The sequence below is a fragment of the Apostichopus japonicus genome, chromosome 1 (assembly GCF_037975245.1).
Source record: "Apostichopus japonicus isolate 1M-3 chromosome 1, ASM3797524v1, whole genome shotgun sequence".
NCBI lineage: Eukaryota > Metazoa > Echinodermata > Holothuroidea > Aspidochirotida > Stichopodidae > Apostichopus > Apostichopus japonicus.
In genome coordinates this window covers 4,227,525-4,248,803 of record NC_092561.1, presented here as the reverse complement: position 1 = coordinate 4,248,803, position 21,279 = coordinate 4,227,525, and the positions used below count along the sequence as shown (strand labels likewise).

Here is a 21,279-nt window from a genome sequence, read left to right as displayed (position 1 = left end):
AGAGGTATGTTAAGGGGTGTTGAAAGCAGAAAATGGTGTAAGCAGGAGAGAGTTGTACAGGGGTGTTGAAAGCAGGAGATGGTGTAAGCAGGAGAGGTATGTTAAGGGATGTAAAAAACAGGATATGGTGTAAGCAGGAGAGAGGTGTACAGGTGTGTTGAAAGCAGGAGATGGTGTAAGCAGGAGAGAGTTGTACAGGGGTGTTGAAAGCAGGATATGGTGTAAGCAGGAGAGGTATGTTAAGGGGTGTAAAAAACAGGATATGGTGTAAGCAGGAGAGAGGTGTACAGGTGTGTTGAAAGCAGGAGATGGTGTAAGCAGGAGAGATATGTACAGGGGTGTTGAAAGCAGGAGATGGTGTAAGCAGGAGAGAGGTGTACAGGGGTGTTAAAACAGGAGATGGTGTAAGCAGGAGAGAGGTGTACAGGGGTGTTGAAAGCAGAAAATGGTGTAAGCAGGAGAGATATGTACAGGGGTGTTGAAAGCAGAAAATGGTGTAAGCAGGAGAGAGATATACAGGGGTGTTGAAAGCAGGAATTGGTGTAGTAAGTGAAAGATAAAATGCCAGAAGTGTTCTTCTCTAGCTAACTTTGATAGTCCATTTGTAGAAAAAGAGAAATAAAACTTTTCATCACAAATCTCGTATTCGGTGGATTTCACATTCATCATATTCATGATAACAATCACAGAACTAAAGCATATACGTATACGTTCATATTTAAAATGTTGCCATATAATTGTTGTTATTTGGGCGAATGTTATTATTGTAAACAATCTTAAAAAGACCAAATATCCAATGCAGTACGAAACAATATTCTAAACTATATTTGGTTAAGACAAGACACTGAGCATATATTGTGACATCAAGTGATAGTAAAATGCCTTGCCCCATTCATTGCTATAATTGTAGATTACCGGAGAAAACAAACATATAATTAATTGATTCATCTGTCTCTGATGATGAACGATGAATCGTAACATGCTGTCTTAGTTTCATCCTATATCGTACAATAACTATATTGAAAATCAAAAACCAAAATGAGCTATTATAAGATTGAACCATGGCAACTAACATTGAAATATTATCCTCTCATCTGTTAAAGTTATAGCCACACACGTGGCAGAAATTCAAAGACTAATTTCGAATGGCGCATCGACTCTGTACAATCTACTACTCTGTGTTATTACATGTTGTAGATATAAAAAATCAAAATGTAGATCACGTGTCCGGCTTGTACGAGAGTCAATTTGTTGGCGGAGTTGAGGAAAAGACGAGAAGATAACATTTACCATTACACTGATGATAATGTAGAACAACCAACACAATATCTCGCATGAGCCTAGCTTTTAAATTGAATTTTGTCATGGTTGTAAGGGAATAAAACATAATATGACCTTTACATTCATGTGTAAATAATGATATTTAACGCGATTAAACACAGAAACATTTGTCTCGACACTCGATATTAGTTGCTATAGGCTATAATTAAATCTGCCCTGACTTTGCAGAAATACTTGTAATTGGTAAAGACGTTTATTCACGGGTAAAAAAAACAAAATACATATTTAATTAATGATATGAGTCAACGGTCCAAATAGTTTATGTTTATGAATTTCAATATGAATGAATACACCGTAACACTATGTGATATTGGTATGAACATACGTACGTCAGAATGTTTGAGGTATGTTGCAAGTCTAATGTTTCATGTTCATGTTTCAATTCTGACTGCTCGTACGTCATAATGACCGGGGTATGTATGTTGAGCAATCGGTATGTGTTTCTCATGATTATATTAATTGTGTATGTACCAGGGATATAACGTGTCATTTATTGTTATCTTAGACGATGAACGTAACAGCAACATTACACATTAAATTATTAACATTTGGAGACAAAAAAATCAAATGATCCAACAAGCCCCCACTAACCGTCACTTAAAACAAATAGTGACGTCATCAAGACAATAGATACACCCTCCGATACTTTAAGAAGCTACTTTTAACTGTCTGTAAGTACAAGACAAATCTAGACTTCGGACATGCTTTTATGAGATATCATTTGAAATTTACGGTAATGTTATTTGGATAGTCAGGTGATGTGAAACCACACAGACATTAATTTGTTTTTCAGTAGAATTATTTGGTCTTTCCTTTATTGAATGATGCAAGACACGGCAGTTTCATTCTCGAATTTGTTTGCTTACAATCGTCAAGAGATAAAAAAAGAAGTAATACCCCAATACATCAACGTGTAATTGCTTTAATAGTATCAGCCTGATCCAACTACAACATTACCAGGTGTCATCAACTAGGATGAAAGCTTATCTCTCGGTGAAATACGCTTCGGCGGCAACTCTTCTCAGAAATGGTCAAAGAAAAAGGATACTTTTCTATCCTAGCAAGAAATTTCAAATGTTTTGCTTTGATATTGCACTTAATCACAAATTAAACCCCTGATTTTTTACAAGGCAACCATTTGACGTTGTCATAACGACCTGGCCTGACGTGCGTCATTTGTTACCATGGTTACTTTAACTTGAGAGGCTCTGAAAGGCGCTAGATAATGAACCATATGTAGGAGAATCTCTTGGTTTTTTTTTTTTTTTTTTTTACTGGATATATTGTTTCTCGAAAATAACAGCAAAGATTGAACTAACTCGCCTCATCAAAACATACAATTTTACCCATTTTTATTAACAAAACTGCTGGATCACGACGACTAGATGGCATCGCAATATAACACTCGCGGTCGCCCTCATATCAAAATTATTGAGCAGATTGCATTGATAACAAAAGTGGGTGTAAATGGAAGGTACTTCAAGAGACGGTGACAAGAAATTCATGAACGTTTTTTTCTTGTCAACATTATATTTTATTTCCCATTAATATTCTTACTCAATACCACATTTTAGAAAGCGTCAACAGTTTGCCTAACAGGTAACATATGTTTCTAGACAGTTTAATGGGTCTGCTTCATTGTTTGTGATCATCAAACATCATTTCGTTTCTTATGACATAAATCGATGAATTGAATGCCGAATTAGATTGAATGCTATGTGTGGTTAATACATACACTAATAGTCCCAACGAGGTCATGCAAACATTCCTAGTAATCCAATGGATGGATTCGTATGACAGCCATAGCTATGATAACATACGAGCTGCTGAGACGAATTGCTATAAAAACAATTCAATGGTTTGAAATCAGCGCAAGCTGTTAAAGGGAGTTATCAGAATCACGCACTGACTGAAGGTTACATCGCGTAAGGTGTACGAAGTACGCAATCCTGGGTGTCATTTCATGCCGAGGGTGTAACTGATTTCACAGACATCCAGGCAAGGCTGAGAGATTCAAATTTGGGTTCACAACATCAATTTCTCAACTTTATATATCTTTGAGGTTGTGATCGACATAAAAAGAAACCATTCTTTTGTTGAAAATGATACACGAACAACATGAAGTCATTCACTTTGAAGGTCGGTAGAAATATTACCATGATTTATTGTAAATCACAACAGATGAACTCACTTTCAATGTTCTGTAATATCATTTCCTATTTTAAGAGAAATTTTATGAAATTATAATTGAATAATGATTCTCCCTGTGCAATAAATAAAGAAGTTACACTGTCCATGTTGGTAAATGTGCAGATAAATCTCTAATTAATTGAAAACACTTTCAATGTTAAGCTTTTGCACATTAACATTTCATTTTAGGCCTATGAGAAAATTGTTGAAACGGGTTTTCCAATCTCCCTTGGGGGATTCAATATGTTTAAATATTTACGTAATATAGAAATTAATAAGCGAATTTAGACGCCGACTTTTTATATTTGCCTTCACAGCAATACATTTGATGGGCAAAACTAATTAAATCTGAATCCGTGTGCATTCGTATATAGACACGCTGGGTATAGTAGGTCGTGCAATACCTACATTAAGGAGTTCATCGTGCATATATATATATAGCAGATATCATAATGTGAGTCACAACCGACGAAAAGTGCCATATATAGAAAGAGATTATTAACTAAGGTTATTAACTGTATTGGCAGATCGATGAATTCGTTAAAGTACATGATACTCCCGACAGACATGTCTGTTTTAGTGAGGTATTATTCTGATTGAATTTCAGCACGATAAGGAAAGTACATTAATGTTTAACTTCAACCAGATTGTATTGGCGTTGTGCAGTTTGCAATGATTATTGTCATTTATTCAAATGAATAAATCGACATAGCAAGCAGCCATACGATAACAAACGCAAGACAGAAATGGTTTAGGATTAAATTTTGCGTATTACAAATTTCCTTCTAAAGACATTAAAAGAAGACTCACCTATACTAAGAGTAGAGTCTTTTTCTCGCTAATGTAACATTACAATACTCTACATCGTTAATTAAACATTTTAATATCACTGCTCTGATCACGAGATCCCTACAGGTCAAGAAGACAAAAGGAAAGTATTGCCCGAAGATAAATATTAATGTGTCCAGTTAATCTTTCATTATTTTTTTTTTTTTTGTTCTTGCACGGTCTACAGGTCGATTGAGTTACCATCAACCCTTTGAACAATAGTAGACAATATTCATTATGAGGGTTATCCTATGTATATTTGTTCGGATTCATCCTGTTTGGTTTAAGAAGGCTGCTAAAGGTCTTACAGATGTTGCAACAGATGAAGAACTGAAAAAGGAGTTCACAGTAGTATTGAGATAACCATTGAAAGGCCTTTCCATTCGACAGTTTGAGACTATCTGTCATAAGATATACATCAATGCAGGGCCTCACGCGATGATTACAACTGATAAGGCCAACGCTTTATTGATCAATATGAGAACTAAGTTTTGATGTATTAGGAGAGGCAAGCTGAATTTGGGGCTTCATTATTTGAAGTTTAGTGTGGAAGGTGAACAGTATAGTCCGTCTGATGATGTTTTCATTTCTTAGAAAATATAAGTATTGAATTATTGATGCTACAAATAACACAGGTGTGATCTCTTTTTCGAAACAAACATAAGAAAATAGTAAGATTTATGTATAAATATATATATATATATATATATATACATATATATATATATAAATATATATATATATATGTTAATATATATATATGTATATATATATATCTATATCTATATCTTTATCTATATCTATATCTATATCGATATCGATATCTATATATATATATATATATATATATATATATGTATATATATATATATATATTTATATAGTCACCGGATTAGTATATAATGTATCGTGTTAATCGTAGAACTATACTATCGTATAGATGTGACCTTATGAATAGATAATCGGAGTTATTAGATATATATATTAAAGACTGTGGTAGCGCACCCAGAACACTTATGTCCCAAGACGTCCATACGAAATCAATCCGACTTCACACTGGGTGAGAATTCACGCGTTACTAGTATAAAATTGATGCGTTTGATTTACACAGGAGAAATAATGGTTGCATATTGTATGGCTGCAAATCCACGACCAAAGTTGGAGGTGAATGGAATAAGTTGATGGCTTAATTCTGCAACAATCTCACCAACATTCTAAGTCATTTTCAAAGTGACCTCTTTCTGGCGTTGCCAACCACCATATTAACTCTATGTTGCGAAGTTCCTTAGAGGGACTAGACGACAAGCGAACTAAATTACGAAAGATAATTGACAGCCAACAGGAAAACAGAAAGGTGCTTAGTATCGACAAAGCAAGAGGCACGATTTATGGAAAAACCTTATTATATACGGGGAGACTAATGTGATAATTTCGCAAGACTTCACAATGAACCATGGATCTCTTCACAGGCAAAAAATAAATAAAGGGTAGAAATGACAAAATTATTCCTACGCGGATTATTTAGCTTGAGTGAATGTGTTTTCCCAGGAGCTGTTTTATCAAATACATACTTTCTTTTCTTCTCCATGGGAAATGGTTGAAAACAACTTCTGGAAAAGGATTTTGCCTGCTTCAGTCAGCGATAAATGACGAAGATAATATGGATTCATAAATTAAATTCAACTGCATATATGTTACGTTGACATTAATATATGGTTACCGAAACAGTAGGAATGGTCGCACTTAATGCTAAATCATTAGTATTTTACCTTAAAAGTGACTTATTTGATGCAAGCAATGGGCTCAATTTAAATGATGAATTGAATTAATATGTAAAATGATATTGATCTATCATAATTTAGCTGTATTTGATACAATTGATGAATCTGTTATTATTAATGCAATTCATGTATCCTCAATATCGGTATACATGTGTAGGTATACAATCAATGTATTAAATACATTTGCAGGTATACATCTGATCCATTTAATACAGCTGTAGGTAAACAGTTGATGTACTTAATACATATGCATGCATTCAATCGATGGATTCAACACATTTGTAGGTATACAATTGATCCATTTGATACATATGTAGGTAAACAATTGATGTAGTTAATACATATGTAAGTACACCATTTATACCATTAATACATATGTAGGTATACGACTAATCCATTTAATACATCTGTAGGTATACAATCAATGTATTTAATATTTTTGTAGGTATACAACTAATTAATGTAATACATCTGTAGGTATACAATTGATGTACTTAATATATATGTAGGTATACAATCAATGCATTTAATACATTTTAGGTATACAACTGATCAATGTAATACATCTGTAGGTATACAATATATGTACTTAATACATATGTAGGTAACCGTGGATGCAATTAATAAATATGTAGGTATAAGATTGATCCATTTGATACATGTGTAGGTATACAATTGATTTTTTTCATACAATTGTATGTATACAATTGATTTTTTTTTCATACAATTGTAGGTATACAACTGATCCATTTAATACATCTGTGGGTATACAATTGATGTACTTAATAAATATGTAGGCATACAATCGATGGATTTAATACATTTGTAGGTAACCATGGATGCAATTAATACATATGTATAGGTATACGATTGATCCATTTGATACATGTGTAGGTATACAATTGATGTATTTAATAGATCTGTAGGTACACCATTGATGTATTTAATACACTTTTAGGTAAACAATTGATCCATTTTATACATGTATAGGTTCACAATTGATGAACCTAATACATGTGTAGGTGATCCACTGATATGATCCACTTGATACCAGTGTAAAGGTGTACAATTGATGTATTTAATACATTTATAGGTATAAATTGATCCAGTTGACATGTGTAGGTATGCAATTGAACCATTTGATACATATGTGTAGGTGTACACTTGATCCATTCTTATAAATATGTAGGTATACAATTGATCCAATTCAATAAATATGTTGGTATACAATCGATCTATTTGATACATGTGTATGGGTGTACACTTGATGTATTTAATAAATGTGTTGGTATACAATTGAGACATTTATACAGGTTATGAACGAAATGCACATTTCATAATCTTGAATCCGAGTGTACTGATTCACAATAAAGCAAATTGTAGCAAATTTAGTAGCAAATATTGGTTAGTCTAGGCTGTATGTAAATACATTAATGTTAATGTTAATACATCTTAATGAGATGATCTGAGCTGTCAAAAGAATTGTTACACATTTAATAAAAAAAACTTGCATTATCAGTCCGTTTCCTTAAAAATTGACAAAATATTGAGTTCACCTGAGCCAAATATACGTTATAAAGCAGCACTCTCGACAGCAACGTAAAAGATGCCCACCAAAGCATCAGACGTCTAAATATTGTGAAATTATTGGATTTTTATTGATGGTCATATTTCTCTTTTCTTGAATCATCTAAGATATCAAAGTGACATCAGAGACAAGCCTTGTGGAATCGAAGGAACATTTTGAATGTAACAATATATGGACTTTGGTTTCCAGTGCTACGGAAATAGAGGAATAATCTAAGCGAAGTCAAAGGAGGCAGATCTAGATATCAAAGTAATCTCAGAAGATGAAATATGAGGTATTTGGCATCCGACGGTGGAAACGGATAGAACTGCGGTTTAGACCAATATTAAAGCTTATCAAATGCAACTTTAATTGCACACAAATTTTCATTTTAAAAAGGAAGGTTTTACAGCAGTCTATTATTTTTTTTTTTTTTTTTATAGTTTTGTAGCTATTTCAAGGATCGTGTCAAGAGAAGAACTCGGTTCAAATCGGTTCAAAAGCTTAGGAGACATTTTAGTAAACAATTAATGTTTTCAAATTAATCTAAATTATAAACTGTAAATATTTGTACTACTTAATGATCACCTCGTTATCATCGTAGTTCCGCGGCTTCCAACATGTACAAATAGAATTAAATTAACATGTCACACGCAAAGTTATGCATTCGAATTCACTTATTGTGTCTCAAAAGTTCTTATATGCCTATATTAAATATCTGTCAACATCGTAAACTGTTCAAACCAAACATTCATGTCCAGGGCACCTTTGAGATTTTCAAATAAAAATGCTACTTTGCAGATATAAATTAAAACATTTTTAGATATCTTATATTCGCATATGTAAGTATAAAGTTTGCAAAGAATATGTGAAAGCAGAGCATTTCCCTGTTGTTAGCTTCTTCATAGGTGAGATATATATATATATATAAGTCCAGTGCTTCAGCTATCTTCAATATTGCATTCCTGTGTAGTGTGTACAATTTCTCAAGTAGTCAGATAGTTGTTATGTATTCTTATGGACAATTTCTCATAGATTGATATTCATCCAAAGCGACAAAGTTATTTTGCAAGCGGTAAAGTCCAAGCCGTACTGATCATTCATATATCACATATACTTGAGTGTCGAATAGAGGATGTGGTTTCAAGGACCAACGAATATTCATTTCATTCCAATATTCTATGAGCGTGATACTATTGTAATATTAGTAATAGCTAATGAACGTTTATATAGCAATACGTGCAATGCAAACAATATCAAAGGAATGTATAACAATCCTTTAAATTTATGTAAGTTATGAACCAAAATCGATTAAATAGTCTCTTTTAAGAATTCAACAAACATATGTGTTCTTTTTGCTGATGTGAGCTCATATATAGAACTGAAGATAGTATAATCTTAAGGGAGTCAACCATTATCATGAATTACCTTATAGATATGATATTGGCCGAAAGTATAGATAATCAGTGTAAATATATAATACGTAATGTGCATGATAGGTAAAAATACGTAGTAGGTAGCATAAACAAATACGTAATAGGTAGCATAAACAAATATATGATGCAGTATGCTATTACTGTTCTATCATGCCATACTATGTTGAAGGCATAATTTATAATATAATTTGTGAATTTTATGTTTAACATAACATCAAAAGAGTCACAGGTCGTCATGACTGCAGACACATGAACCCTGGACAAGTTGAAGATAAAATTGCTACCATCGTTTAACAGTTTCGTATAAAGGATTTAGGCCTATATTTTGCAGTGGACTGGAAAGTGCCAAAGATTTAGTAGCGTTGTTATATCTTATTACAATAACGAAACGTCGAATATGCCAAATACACAATAGTGTTTTGCATATTTACTATTGGCACATTCAAATTTAATGGAAACGACATAATTTAATAGAGAGCACGAAGAGTAAGATGACGTATCATATATGAAATAATCTTAGCAATAACACTAACATATGATAATATGTATTTTTGATAAACAACTCACGCACTACTGTCTATTGTACAGGTTGTAACCTCCGCGTAGTCTTCAAAATGGATCTTTTGAAACACATACATGCAATATCGTAAGTTCATGTAGGTCTATTAACTTCCATAGCATGGTTGGCTGTTGAGCGCCACTGGTCTGTCACGTATCTTTATCACCTTACTACACAGTTAATATTCTTGATAAATTGCATTCCTTATATATTGCCTTGGTTGGTGGCTTGCTCGATTTTGTGGAACGCCGGATTGGCAAGTGGAGCGTTCATAATTTGCATGATAACAAGGTTTGCGAGGGACATGTGGTAGAATAATCTCATTGAGTAATTATTTCTGAAATTAACTTCTGGCTTGCGTTGTTGTTAAGTTGACAATGAGTTCATTGTCCTTGTATGGGTGCTTTTATGCAGGCTAAACTTTTCCAGTTTGTGAAATGACAACTTGAGAATTCAAATGATGTGAAGCTGCATGCTAGTAAAATTAGGAGTTTATTAGGCGCTATTTAGATGTTATTATAGATACGTGGGTTATCTTATCTAGTTTTACTCATTGAATGTCCAATGTAATTTAATCATTAACATTTCAAATGACCCTGTCTGATTAGTGACCAGTGTACTATAAAAGGTACCAGCACACTAATAACGTTAGTTATACGATTGCAATGACAGTTGTTATGAGTGTACGTCTGTACAAGAGGAAAACACATTAGCAGCCTTCAAAATAGGGATAAACATTCATTCGTTATATATCATATTTTCTCCTTACAGAATGTATGATAAAACTACTTTCAACAAGTAATTTAACCAACGTGCATAAAATATATATACCCTCTCGATTATACAATTTAATTTCACGAGCCATTTATCTTTCCAATTACTGCATGAATTCATGTCTTACAAACCAGTTGATATTTATAGCTGGTACAGTAGCTACTGTTCATGTCCCACAACCGTACATTAGTAATTACTTCTTTGTGTTCGTAACACGGTAACATGTGTTACAGGTGGCACTGTAACAACTGCAAAGCTGTTAACTTTTGCCCATGTAAGACAAACAACTGCGCGACTGGACAAGGAGTCTATGAAGATGAGAATGCCTACAACATGAATTAAAGGAGGTACGGTACCGCTTGATTCCAGTTCACGAGACTCTTTAAATTATGTCAATTCCTCATGCCGAGAAGGAAGAAAGGCCATGTTCGGGTATATTCATAGGCCTACTTATAACATAAAACGACTAGATACTTCATTTTAGAACAGCGTATTAATGAGCTCGCACTATATGGTTGATACAGCAAGTACTGTTCATGTCCCACAACCGTGCTTCAGTAATTACTACTTTGTGTTCGTAACACGGTAACACATGTGTTACATGACATGAACAGTAGTTTTTCTACCAGTTATGAGTATCGGGTGCAGCCTACATAAGCATATCTTGTTTGTCGATAGACTGTTTTGAACAAGTAAGGTGCGACTGACAACTGTTATCGAGATCTCTAAGGTGAACTTTCAACTTAAAAAGAAAGAAGAAACTAGCAACAGCAAAAAGAATTGATCATTTGACCAAGAAATTGATCTTCTTTCCGTGAGGATTTAAACCACGAAATACCGTAATTATAAACAGTAAGACGGTACACGATAACATGAATGTAACAAAGACAAAAGTAACATGCATCTAAAGATATAAATATCACACATCGTTGATGATAATAACATATCAATCACATGTCTTGAACAGCTCATAAACAGTGATTAAAACACCGATAATAAACTCCATCTAAATTAAAACTTGCAGCTTAAATTGTAACGAACTCAATAACTTTTTTAAAGTACCTTTTACTGTATATTTTCATTCTACATGTAATTACGTACTAACGTTCCAGTTTTCAAGTGTTTCTGAAGTAGATAAAGGTTACTGAAAATAGTTTATTTCAATTGCAATACGCGCCGTCTATCTCATATAAGATTAATGTGAACAGTTCTCTCTTCTGACAATCCTCTGCTTCGAGATCTACTGGAGAATCAATCATCATGGGTACATGCCTTCTGTCTAGTAATTGTCATTGACACCAGTATTGTGTTAGTGCAAAGCCCCTAAGACTTGCATGAACCATCGCGGTAGTACTGTCAAGCTATTTCACCCAGAAACGGTTCCTGTGTTCTCTTGGATGATGATGATGATGATACTACTCTCTTTGGCTCAAGCGTTCTCTTGAAGGAGAAGTTTATCCTGTCGTGGTTAATTATTTGCTCAAACAATGTTTTCTTTCTATACTCACGTTTCTAACCAAACGGATTTGCACCTCACATATATGGGCTTAAATACGTGGTTTATTGTATATTATCACAGTGTTATGTAACTGATCGAGAAGGCAGTAACCTCTATGCAGGCCTGGCTATTCACGGAGCAACATCCCTGGCGCCCGGGTTCAATAAGAGGGCCGGGAAATACAGAGGGACCAGAAAAAAATAGGACAAAATAGTATATTTTCATTTGCATAATAAACTGAAGGGAAAGTGAAGAAAGCAAAAATGGGCACTGTGACGTCATTGTACCAGAGGCCCGACCTTGCGTTCGACCTCCCTGTATCTAGACTGTGTATTCCGATGTTCCAAAACTTTAGTTTTGGTTCCTCATCGTCGATAAATACTCGAAAAGCACTGCACATATTAAAAACGAGGAACAATTTGATTCAAGGTTTAACACATTTTCTTCGTTCAAAATGCAAACAACATGATGTAAAAAACACTAGAAACTCGATTTGAATTCACTCATATATTCACAAAGTACGGAAGTTTCATATATGCAGTTCATAATTGTTGCCCTATAAAGATATTTGAATAAGTTAAACTAATTTCCTTCATATGATGGCAACAGTCCTGGTATCAAAAGCAGGTCACATCACATGGTTTATGAGAGTTGATAAAGTTGTTTTTATCATTTGCCAACGTACGTATAATGCCTGAAGTGTTTCCGTTATATATAGGTTACGCATTTTTCCAATTCATTTCACTCCAAGAAAATAAAATAAAACAAAGAGCATGAAAACCAAAGGGAAAGAGGAAGAGAGGGAGTATAATTTTATTCAATTTTCCAAACCATTTAATCGATTGAGGAGCCTTGGTCTCTCTTAGTGCTAGTTAGTGGGACCACTCATGTGCAGGCAGATATTTGGCTAGTTGTTTCAGTAAAGGTTATCGAATAATGAATATTCAATAGCTGGTCGAACTCACATATTGATATATCTGCTTAATGTGGACAACAACTTTAACTATCGGTTCGTTAAGTTTTATTGGTAGTAATGTTACATGTATAATAGCATTAACATTATTCTAGTATAGTAATATTATTATTAATAATAATAATGATTATTAAGTAATATTATAATTAATTTGATATATGACGTCAGAGCATTTAACTTCATCATACCTTACAACCAATGCAACAACAATATTGCAATGTAAATACAAGTTTTCTTTTCAGAAAACAGCGATTGTTCTAAAAAATAGTCTTAACCTCAAATAACTGTGATATATGTCCCAATACTACACTAAATGTAGGTTGTAGGTCATCTTTAAATCCAAACGTGAACTTAAAAGAAGTTGTCTTTCTGTGACAAACTCGATTGAATATTTCAAAAGTATAATACCTAACGTGATGTCATCATGTGTTATAAGTGATGTAAACATCTTGAACAGTTTCATGTTTGAAATCCGACGGGATTTACATTTACACAATATATCAATAAGTAACACGCGATAACATCTTGTCAGATTTTCTGCATGAATGATTTTAGAATTGACAGTAACTCAATTAGTCAGAGTGCTTCAGTATCACGGATCTGTGACTAAAATCAAATTGACAAAATATATTTGACCAGTTAAACTAAGACAAAGTACAGGTGACTTGAGAAATGAAAGAAGGTAAGACGTCTGTAATCCAGAGCCTCTTCTAAATATTAGCTAAGTTAAAAATAAACATATAAGCCTTAGAAAGTAGCCTGTACCAAACAGTTTTCATAAAAAGGTATGTGTTTGTGTGTTTTTACTTTTTACTTTTTATCCAATATTTTAAGAAAAGAGGAAAGAAAGATATTTAAGTGAGCTTCAAAGAACGATTAACACAATATTAATCGCTGATATCTTTTCGAAAAAAAATTGATATGGAAGCCCTTTCAAAATGAATTTATTATGCATGCTCCCAAACTGTAATATGCTGAAACAAATTAGTAAATAGGGAATGTTTATGTTTCATTTATGTTCAGAAATAATTACATCTTGCAGGCACATTATATAGCCTATTGGTTGTTTCTTCTAGTATCTACTAGTATCTTCTTACGAAATAAACACATTATATTGGTTGTTTCTACTAGTATCTACTAGAATCTCCTTACGAAATACACATTATATTGGCTGTTTCTACTAGTATCTACTAGAATCTTCTTACGAAATAAACACATCATATTGGTTGTTTCTACTAGTATCTACTAGAATCTCCTTACGAAATACACATTATTTTGGCTGTTTCTACTAGTATCTCCTTACGAAATACACATTATATTGGCTGTTTCTACTAGTATCTTCTTACGAAGTACACATTATATTGGTTGTTTCTACTAGTAGCTATTAGTATCTTATTACGAATTTGTACTTTGAGTAAACTTCTGTTTACGTCTTGACTATACGAGAGCAGAGCAATATTATCTAGATTCTGAGCTATATGCAAATTAGACCACCTATTACTTAAGCAACCTTACTTTCCCTCAAGAGATAAAGATACTTCATGGGAAGTGATAGATGTACAGAGAGATTATATTTATTTAATATTCTTAATTCCAATAATGGATGGACTGTTGAACAAAATTCATATGTTCTTTATCACTACAGCATTATCAGTTATTAATGTTCACAATGACTTTAACCAAATCATGTTTGAAGAGACAAGGAACATTTACTAACGTTAACTTTTACAAACGCAGAACCTTTAAATTATAGGTAATAATGTACACAAACATTGAAAACGAAACATCTGAGGTCTTAAATAGTCCTATATACAATTATGTACAAAATACAATCTATACATTTAGCTTGTGTTTCAACACATGTGTAATTGCATATGTTTTATCTCAGAGAAACATATCAAGTCCTATACTTGTGTGGACATATCCGTTTAAATGGGGGCCGACTATCCATAATTCTAGGTATTTTACACGACCTTTGGTCCAGTTGTTACTTAGTCTCATATTCAAGTGATAAAACTATTTATGTAAATTAAAGCTACTCGGCTAGAAAGAAAAATTGTCATCAACAATGCAGCTCCAGACGAGACTCAGTCGAAGAAGAGAGGAGAAGGGGGGGGGGGGGGCTTGAAGGAAAGCGATTAAATATTCCACAAAAGTAAGCAAATACGACACTTTTAGTCACGAAATAATTATCTCCATAAAGACCAAAACGTCTGAGTGCCACAGTTTTGTGCTCGGTTTCGATTCTGTAGACATAAAATGTTCTGCTTCAAAGAAGGGATGATATATAATTAAACAAGGCACTGTTAAATGAAAGTACCCATATTCATGACACTTATAGGATTCATGTTTCGTATGTTAATGTGTAAGCTACAGCAGGCAATTATGCAGCCCTAGATATGACGAGCATCCACATCAAACATGAATATATTGACCGTTTTAACAACAATGTAGACGAGGGAGTCTCTAAACTTTTTGAGATGTGGGTGTATAACTTATGTCTGTTTTTTTTGTGGGTGTGGGTGTGGGTGTGGGTGTTTTCGTGCAGGGGAGTTACTTCTAAAATATAGCCAAAGTAACTTTTGAATGTCAGTAAAGAAAGGAATTGCCAATCGACAATTATAATAGATGTTAACTAAATTGACTAAATCTTTGATGAAATCATTTCCAATGAAAAACAATTTTTTTTTTCATCGGATGAGAAATATTTGCCAATAAGTGTCTCAAGTTGACCAGTGGTTCTTTTCTGATGCAGATTATGAATTTGATGCAGACTTGACATAAACTAATCGAATTTTATGATTTGCCATTATCAGGAACGTTTCACAGCAATAGTATACTTCACTCAAAGATAAAAACCATAACATATTCATTACTTTTTGTTATTTACCTCCCAATATAATACTTACGTTATTGTAGCGTCCTTGGCAATGCATTCACGTTTATATACTTTCCATATTTTAATTTCTTGACAAGTGTTTTCTTTTGAACGCTCTCTCTCTTATTTTCAAGGTGAAGCATGTTAAGTTAATCTCTCTAAATCCTGACATCACAGGAAGTCAATTAGACAAAACTCGCTTAACATGTAGATACCGATATAACGTTAGAAGGGATTCTGCGAATATAGTGTTCAGAACTCAGTAAGTAAAAACTAAACCAGTTAGCCGACTCTTCAATAATTCATGCAAATACTAGTATATATATATATATATATATATAAATATATATATGTATACTTATTGTTCTTCTTCTGACTAGCTGCTGTGAATAAATGACGTTAACCTGCTAGCTGCTTAACAACTTATACGGACTGGGACAGCTTCCCTCGTTGTGCATTGACAAATACAAAATACTGCCGAAGAAGCAATATACTGATTATGATTCACACCATAGAACAGGTTATAAGTTCTTATATCCTATGATTCACACCTATAAGGTTTCATCTCACCACTGTACGCTGTTGTGTACATATCAGTAACGACCAAATTTAATCTTCAAGTATAAACCTTCAAGTTGCAAAATCGAAAAGGAGTTTTCACAGGACGGATCTTTTACCTTAAACAAACATGAATAATACATAGGCTATAATAGCATTTCAGTACAAAGGCATACAAGTTACGTGAAGCATCTTCGAGTAAATGTGCAAGTTACTTGCATAGTAGATGGCGGGAGATCCAATTCCACACATCCCCGGGACAATTGTGAAATTGTTCTCCATGAACCATTTGCGAAATATAAAGCAATGATGTACTAAATATATTGTTACTAACTATATATAGAATCAGAGTAGCACAACCATGCTTGTCTTGTGAAATTGGGCGAGCATCATTGGTTACATACGTCAAACAAATGATGCATCATCGTTAATAATTCAGTATGGATAATTACTAGTAACCAAACGTCCTCACTCCACACATGCACGCTAACATAATACTGCGCCTTTAATGGATAAACCAGCACTTACCGAAGTCAGGAATACATCTACGTTAGTGACTTGGACTTCCCACAAGGTTAGGTCTAGCCAGATAATCACTGTTTCCCGATTTCAGCCAAAGTGAGTCAATTCACACCTAATATAGCCTTTTATGAATATTGTACTCACTCCATCCGTCTGTATTCTCTCTGTTTGGAAAAACGCCGCATGTGGTCTTTTTCAATGAGACAATCCAAATGAACAGCACTCCACATACACACGCCCAGTATGCAATCACTGACAATTGCGTGTCCACACACACACAGAGAGAGCGTACGCAGGCAAGCTTTACTAGGGCAGTACCCCATAGCGTCTAATAAACTCTGCCATATGAGTAGTTCCTTTTATGGAAAGAGAATGCGGAAGTTTCGTTGCTTCAGGTAAAATAACGATCGCAGAAAACATTGACATACAGAGTAGAACAGGTTATGGATAAATCAATAGATTATGAAAACACATCAACAGGCTGCAGTATGATAAGTATTGTTACGACGATATCGAGGAAAAGATTTCTAACATCACATTCTTACCATTAGCGATCGGAATGAGCGTTTAGAACGGCATAAGTGTTATTAACTGCAATGTTACTTTCAGCGAAAACGAAAAGTTAATTATTTGAAAGCAACTTCAATCAAAACATTTATTAATCGCGGCTGCTGAGGCCAACGTCTTTTACTTGCAGTTATTTTGGAACATGAATCTATGTTGCTTTGAAAAAAAATCTCAAAACTAACAATTCAGAATAGACATGATGTCTTGGCGAGATGAAGTGTTCCTGGTTTGTTATTGCGCTTGTTGTGAGGCCCTTGTGACGTGTTTACAGACTCTTGTGACATTTGATGAGTAAACTGACCGGTCCTTGAGGGTTCAAGCAACGAATATAGGTATACCTGTCTTTCAAAGTACCTTGAAATTCTACTCGGAGGTTCTGACTTTGCATAAAATGTCTCACGTCAAACAACACCCATATTGCCTTGAATTTCAATTTCAAGAACATATACGGATACGTGTACCTAAGGTCTAGAGTAGATCAATGAGAGGCTTTCCTTAAAACATTGTCATGTTACCATTCGGCTCCTTAGAAAGTAGCTTTTGTGCATATAAAGTTTTCCTCTCAAACTTGATTTGCGTATCATTCGGGTCAATGGTCTTGAAGGAGCAAAGACATAATTTGACTGGGATTCGAACCTTTGATCTCAATATTGCACTTTAACTACCACCTGAGTTATGCAGCCGGAGCATTTTGACCATCTTAAATTTGCTGAAGGCGAGCGGGAGAATGGGGTTGGGGGGGGGGGGGGGAGGTGATGAATGTGGTTTTTGACAGAACGCACTGCACCTTGCATACAACGAGAATTCACCACCACCTCTCATTCGACACGGGGAGTTCCCTGTACCCTACAGATCAAAAACGCAGAAATGGAAAGATTTAAAGAAATTCGACTGTTCAAGCTATGAGTACGGAAATACAGTAATGACACGAATGGGAATGTAAAGTGTACTAATATCTGGGAGCTGTTGCATGGCAGCCTTCTATAAAGCTCTTCCATTGTAATAATTACCGACTACAACTTCAACGAATGTCCAATTAGTAATAATTTCGACTATTTTTATTTTTGGAAAAGATATCCTTGCTTGGCGTAACCATGACAAAACCAGAGGCACTGGCTCCAATAATTCAATTTCGATAACTGAAGTTTGAAGCCAGTTAAAAATGCCTATAGTGTCTCAATATGTCACACATATACATTGTACGTATGTAGTATTATACATTGGAAGGAAGGGGCATACTTTTCCATATCTACAAAGAGGTATTTACCGAAGGAACGGGTATAGTGTATAGCTCGTATCCTTTACATCATGAGTGTTCATAACATCGTTACAGTCGCGTGTTATCAAACAACGTCAAATTTACCATAGCATCCGCTGTTAGGTTTAAAAATCCTTATCGATTTACAAAAATATAGATCTAAATAGAAAATTACGTTCTTTCTGTCCCTCCAGTCACGACTCTGACTGCCGTTCCATCTGGGTTTACTGCCGTAAAAGTCTAGTTTCTGCATTCATTAACACACTAATCAAAGAAAAATTACAATACAGTGTCAACATATAATTTCAGCGATCGCTTGTTTCCACTTTAACGTTATTTTCTTACGGAGTTCAATGCCAGACACATGTCATGTATCTTGACAGTGTTATACACGTCACAAATATCACAACATCCCCCGTAGGAAAACCGTACGCAAAAATATGAATATTTAATGCTTCCTACGCTGTTAAGTGATTGGATGCAACAATGACGTCATAGCCATCAATCAAGACAGGAAATGCATTATATACTGTAAGATTACAAGTCGTATGTATCATATTAGCGAAATGCATACCTTTATATGCCCTGCGGCGATAGAGATCCACCGCCTATTTGTCCCTGTCCAGGCTACTACACATTAGTCCTCATGGATTTAAACCTCCCCCCCCCCTCCCTCCCCCATTGCTTGCTTTACACATTCATTTTATCCATCATATAACCGAAAATTATTTTAACTTCACTATCTAATTCACATGTTTTTAACAGACAGTAACTTCCAGCTCCTCTTATAAATGTGTACTTAGGAAGCTCACCTTTTGAATTGTATTGTTTTTAGAGAAATTTGCAGTAATTGCACAATTAAATGGTGTTTTTAATGTTGTAACACATAGAAACTACATCAACTGGTTGTTCAAAATGCAGAACGAATCGAAAATGATAAACTATAAGTAGAAACATTTCACGTGTTTTGATGACTTTACTGTCTCGTTAATTCTAAATCTTCCCTACTTATCCAACGTTGTTGAGATCCTGCTTGCTCTGTACACAAAAAAAAATATATATATATATTAACTAAGTGTACAAAAACCTATGAATTTCTTCATATTACATTTAAGTACGTATTTCTTATGATCAATTTTTCATGATATTAACAATGTTGTGTATAATGTACCAGAACTAGAAACATATTCTTACGTATACCAATAACAACAGATGTCGCATTCAGTTTGTTCCCTATGATTAAATGCAATCAAATATGTTGTAACGAATTGGTCCTTCTACATCTGGTCATAATGAAAACAAAATCTAAAATATTGATACCAAAATGAGGTAAAATTAGGTTTTGTGCGCTACGGAAATATGATAATGATTCGTACTGTCTGTTGTAAAAGGCTCCGATGTGTTCATAAATATGTAATGAGACATATATATATACCATCCTGGGATAAAGGCAAAGTGTAACATTAACATCATGCTTACTAATTATACACCTACGTTATATGATTTATTAAAAGTCATATTTTAGCTTAACTATTTCTCTTACGCTTTATCGGTAGCCATAACTGTCTAGTTTATTGTAAAATATGATTATTTGACATTTAAGTAGCGAAAACAGTCACTCATTGCTAATTGAACGAATTGAACAGTTCGTACTTCATATCATTAACTTTATTTCCATCAAACCTACCAAATGATTTTGTTCTATAACCTCCCACGTTATATTAGTTATAAATAACACCACCCCATAGTCTATCATTCAATGAATGTGTAGCAGGTGGTATGACAGACATACAATAAATTATTAAAAGATCAACCCACCAGATAATTCTGCTCTTTGCACAATCGTAACATTTACATGCATAAATGCGTAGACGTATAAATAAATATATATATATATATATATATATATATATATATATATACATATACATATATATACATATATATGTAAAGAGACGGACCGGTTGAACACTAAATATATATGCGTAGACGTATAAATATATATATATATATATACACATATATATACATATATATGTTAAGAGACGGACCGGTTGAACACTAAATATATATGCGTAGACGTATAAATATATATATATATATATATATATATATATATATATTTATACGTCTACGCATATATATTTAGTGTTCAACCGGTCCGTCTCTTAACGCCCTCTCATTGCCTTGAGATATAGAACACTCTTCTCCAAAGTGTCATCCATTCAAAGTTAAATAAACTAAATCACAGGTGAATTTATCATGCACTTCTTGTATGATAGGTCAAAATTTGATAACAATAGTGCAAAAGTATCATGAATTTGAGAAAAATCATTCGTCCCGATAATAGCCTACAAAATATATTTTGAAATTCTCTCAAACCAAAACTTGAAATGAATTATTTAGAAGATAAGTTCGCTCCTTATAAGGAAAGAAACGTCGAACGAGTAAATTTGAAACCTTGCTTTTAAAAGAGCCCTAAAATCCTTAAAATCCCCGACGTAATATAGACCCTGGGAACGAAAGCTTCTAAGACCTGGGGAAACCAT

The 21,279-nt window shown here is 33.9% G+C and overlaps 1 protein-coding gene across 5 annotated transcripts in view; it reads right to left on the bottom strand.

The window, feature by feature from the left end:
- Positions 1–21,279, bottom strand: part of LOC139959656 (synaptotagmin-6-like) — an 84,788-nt gene that overhangs the window by 25,792 nt on the left and 37,717 nt on the right. Inside the window, exon 1 of one of the 5 annotated variants that reach the window (XM_071957772.1) lies at positions 16,912–17,226. The exons of 2 other annotated variants lie outside the window; for them this stretch is intronic. Coding sequence is in view for 1 of the 3 variants with exons in the window: in XM_071957625.1 (XP_071813726.1) it covers positions 9,715–9,799 (85 nt within the window). In the remaining 2 variants the exon portion in view is untranslated. Of the gene's footprint in view, positions 1–9,710; positions 9,874–16,911; positions 17,227–21,279 lie in introns of those variants that run through there. 2 more of the 5 variants (XM_071957625.1, XM_071957696.1) reach the window with 2 other exon arrangements.